This window comes from Orycteropus afer, unplaced genomic scaffold, assembly GCF_000298275.1.
Source record: "Orycteropus afer afer isolate SDZICR_OR568_19922 unplaced genomic scaffold, OryAfe1.0 scaffold00713, whole genome shotgun sequence".
NCBI lineage: Eukaryota > Metazoa > Chordata > Mammalia > Tubulidentata > Orycteropodidae > Orycteropus > Orycteropus afer.
Window position 1 is genome coordinate 67,181 of NW_006922300.1, and position 3,815 is coordinate 70,995.

The window sequence follows — 3,815 nt, forward strand, 5'->3', positions numbered from 1 at the left end:
CCAGGCCCGGGCCACTCTGCCCCGCTAGCGCACTCACCCCCTCCAGGAGCGAAGACCAGGAACGGCGCCAGCCCGGGGAGGGAATCGGGCGGGTCCACCAGCCGGGGCGGGGAGGCCTGGAGAGCTGACCCCAGGAGGGCCTGCGAGGGCTTCGCAGCCCCGCGGACTGCGGCCTTCACCCCCGCCTCCCACCCTCGGCCCCTTCAGGTGTCAGAGGACGAGATGGTGTCCTCGCTGAAGCTTCTGGTCTCCGAACAGCTGAACGTCCCCGTGCGCCAGCAGCGGCTGCTGTTCAAGGGCAAAGCCCTGGCAGGTACCGGGGGTGCGGAGCCGCCCGGGGAGCCCCGCAGGAAGGCAGGGCGGGGTGTCGAGACCGAGACTGGTCGGAGCGTGACGCTCCACAGTGAGACTTCCCGCACCAAGGGAGATGACACCTGGCAGCAAGCTGGCTGCAGTGCCATTGCTTGGGCTCACTTCCCGGGTGTTCTGGTTCCCTGGGGCCGCTCTGACAGGAATATACCACCAATGGGATGGCCTTAACAAACAGGAGTTTATTCTCTTACAGTTCGGGAGGCTAGAAGTCCAAGTTCAAAGTGCCAGGCTCTAGGGGCTGGGTGAAAGCCCCTCGACCTTGGGGTCCAGCTCTGCCTCCTGCTCCCAGCCCACTGGAGCGAGAGACGTTTTTTTCACTCAGACAGCTGCTGGCAGCTGAGGCTGAGAAGCCCCAAGGTTGACAAGTAAAAAGGCACAGTCCCGATGTTACCAAACCACACGGCAGGCCATTAATTCAAGTCCACTCAAAGTGCCATGGTTGGCAGAGCATGGCAGGCTGCTGAACAATGACACGGCTACATGCAGGGTCCAAGCGCGCCATAAGCTAGAGACCATTCTCCAAGGCTTCTCCTTATATGCAGGAAGCAGACCACATCCCTAGCGCAGCTACTCAGCTGCTCACAGTACGTTCCACCATGGAGTTGATAACCAGTCTCATCATGGGAAATACTACATCCAGCTGCCCAGCCACTCAACCAGGCCCAGCCAAGCTGACACACAAATATAACCACCACTTGGGCAGCCACCTCCACGGCTGGCTGGGGTAACGAACTCCATCACTTTCTCCTTGGTAGATGGGAAACGGCTCTCAGATTATAGCATTGGCCCCAATTCCAAACTCAACCTAGTGGTCAAGCCTCTGGAGAAGGTGTTACTGGAACAAGGCACTGGCCGAAGACAGGCAGAGGCCCAGCCCCGGGCCCTGGCCCCACCCTCAGAGACTTGGCAGGTGATCGCTAAAGTTCTGGGCCGACACTTCAGTGCGGCAGATGCCAACAGGGTGCAGGAACAACTCCAGCGGGTGAGAACGTAGCCCTGTCAGCCTACCCCTCCTCTGCCCGCGCGGTCCCCTGCTCCAGCCCCTGCTGACTGGCACCCCCCAAATCCTCCTGGTCCTCTCTCCTCAGGAGTATGAGAGGTCCTTGAGCCGCCTGACCATGGATGACATTGAACGCTTGGCTGGCCGCTTCCTGCATCCTGAAGTGACCGAGGCTTCAGAGAAGGGTCTCTCCAAATAGGATTGTTGGCCTGTGGGAGGAGGTGTGGCCGTATGTGCCATTCAGAATAATAAAAGTGGTGCTACCTGGCTGGTACTGGCTCTAGCTAGGCGCAGTCACTGTCAAAGCACTGGGCCTGGGCCCCTCGGCAGCCCCTCACAAGTGTGAGGCAACAGAAGCTCATGGCAATGAAGTGCGGGTGGGACACAGTTGGAGTCCTGCCACCTTCTAGAAGTGCTCCAGGGTGAAAAGGAGCAAGCTCGTCTGAAAGGCCTCCAGGGGCTGTGGTATTGCACGGGTAGCCCACTGGGCAGAAATCCTCCACCAATCCCTGCGCCCCCCACAAGGGCAGACCTGATCTCTGGGGCCCTGTCCTCCCACCTGCCCTCAGGCAGGTCCAGCCTCTACTAATTTCCAGAGGTGGCCATGTGACACACAGTCTGGCATGTAACAGCCAGCCCTGGGGTCCTGAGGGCTACTGCACCAGTATGCTCTGATGAAGGGAAACTAGGTCAGGGGCCAGGGAGTTGGGGGTGAAATTTGCCCAGCTCTTTGATGTGACCTGGGGCACATGCCATGCCAGTCCCCAGCCATTGGCTCTGCCCAGGGAGGGCCACACCTCCCACCTGAGGCCATCTTCCTTCACCCTCACCCCAGCCAGCAGTGGGTCTGACAAACAAGCAGGCCAGAAGGGAAGCGATGGCCGAGCGTGGACCACAGTGTGTCCTGACCTGTCATGTCACAGTTCTCTGCCCCCTCCTGGAAGGGGGTGATTCTTGGCCATGAGGGGTGACAGGTGACTTGCTTGTGTCCTGCACTAGCCTCCCTTTCCACATCCCTCCTCCTCTGACGGGTGCAGAAGCAGGCGCTGGGCACATCAATACCTCCCTCCTTCGCCCTGTCCTGACCGGGGTGCAGGAGGCCATCTGAGCACTGATGCTTTGAGAATGCAGGGCGGGCAGTAGAGGCCGGTAGGAACCACGTACACAGCCCGCCCTGCTCCAGCCCCTGTCCCTCCCCGGGCCACCCCTGGCTCCCTGCTCCTCTAGCGGAAGGTGAGAACCCCTTGCCCCAGGCCCAAGTGTGTGGGGGCGCTATGAAGACCAGATCAAAGGCCCTGGACCACGCGAGGGCTGGGATCAGAAAGGGCAGGGTATCTGTGGCCCAGTCGCTCATGAGAACGGGCCAGGGCTTGCTGTCATCTCGTGTTAGGCAGCAAATTGACTTGAAAATGTTAAATAACATGAAAGTGATGGAGGTTTTGATTTTTATCCCAAGGGAACTGTATTAGCTGGGCCACCTTTGGATCCAAAGAATGAGTTTAACGATAAAGGTGAAGAAAGTCCAAGGGTATTGCAGCAATGAGCTGCTTCGCCCAATACCCTCTCTCTCCCTGCCTCTCCTTGGCGTCCTGTGATGCCCACTTCCCCTTAGGCCGCCCGTTTCATGAGCAAAGGTGGCTGGGTACACCTGCCACGGAACCCGAGGGCATTTTCTGTCCCTGGAGCTTCTCGGATGACTCCGGCAAACAAGCCCTCTGGTCTCGATGGGCGGAACGGGCCTGCACTGTGTCAAGAGCAGGGCAGGACGGGCTCCCCTTCAGGGCTTATCCCCCAGAACCTCATGGCCTTCACAAGGGGTCCTGAGTGAGGGCAGAAGATGCGAGGTGGTCCCAAACAGCAGTCTCCCGCACCAGGAGTGGCACACAGGTGTGTTTCAGACTGAAAGAGGACAAGCCCCTCGGAGACGGAGGGAGGCTGAGGCGGAGGCAGGTGGAACTGCCTCAGGGCCTTTGGCACGTTCTCCAAGCCGCTGCCCGACCTGCAGACAGGTTCTTGCAACACCCGTTTGCCAGGTGAACAGACAGACCTGAGTTGCTTCAGGCAGCCAGGTAGCAAGGAGATGCCCAGCCGGACATGGGAAGGTAGCTTTCCCAACGTCTGTAGGAGGGAAAACGGGCATGATCGGTGGGGGCCGAATGTGCGGTGAGGGCTGTAAAGGGAGGGTTCTCAGGCGTCACGCTCAGGGAAGTATTGAGATGGGGAAATGCTTATGACAAAGGGGAGCCTGGGAAAGGCAGAGGTCTCAGGGGGCTGGAGGCGGGCTGGTCACATTGGAAGCCCGAGGGTGGCCAAGCGAGCTGTTTGCTGGGCAGCTGGACATGAGGGTTGGGAACTCCAAGGGAAGTTTGGGGCTGACATGGAGCCCTTGGCTGCATGGGGGAGGCCTAACAGAAGAGCTGACCCGGGAAAGGCCAGGCAACGA

At 59.7% G+C, this 3,815-nt stretch overlaps 1 protein-coding gene across 1 annotated transcript in view; it reads left to right on the forward strand.

Moving 5' to 3' along the window:
• Positions 1–1,571, forward strand: part of UBL4A (ubiquitin like 4A) — a 5,186-nt gene extending 3,615 nt beyond the window's left edge. Inside the window, exons 2-4 of the mRNA XM_042783172.1 lie at positions 208–313; positions 1,128–1,354; positions 1,461–1,571. Of these exons, the coding sequence (XP_042639106.1) occupies positions 208–313; positions 1,128–1,354; positions 1,461–1,571 (444 nt within the window). The remainder of the gene's footprint in view (positions 1–207; positions 314–1,127; positions 1,355–1,460) is intronic.
• The last annotated feature ends 2,244 nt before the right edge of the window (positions 1,572–3,815 follow it).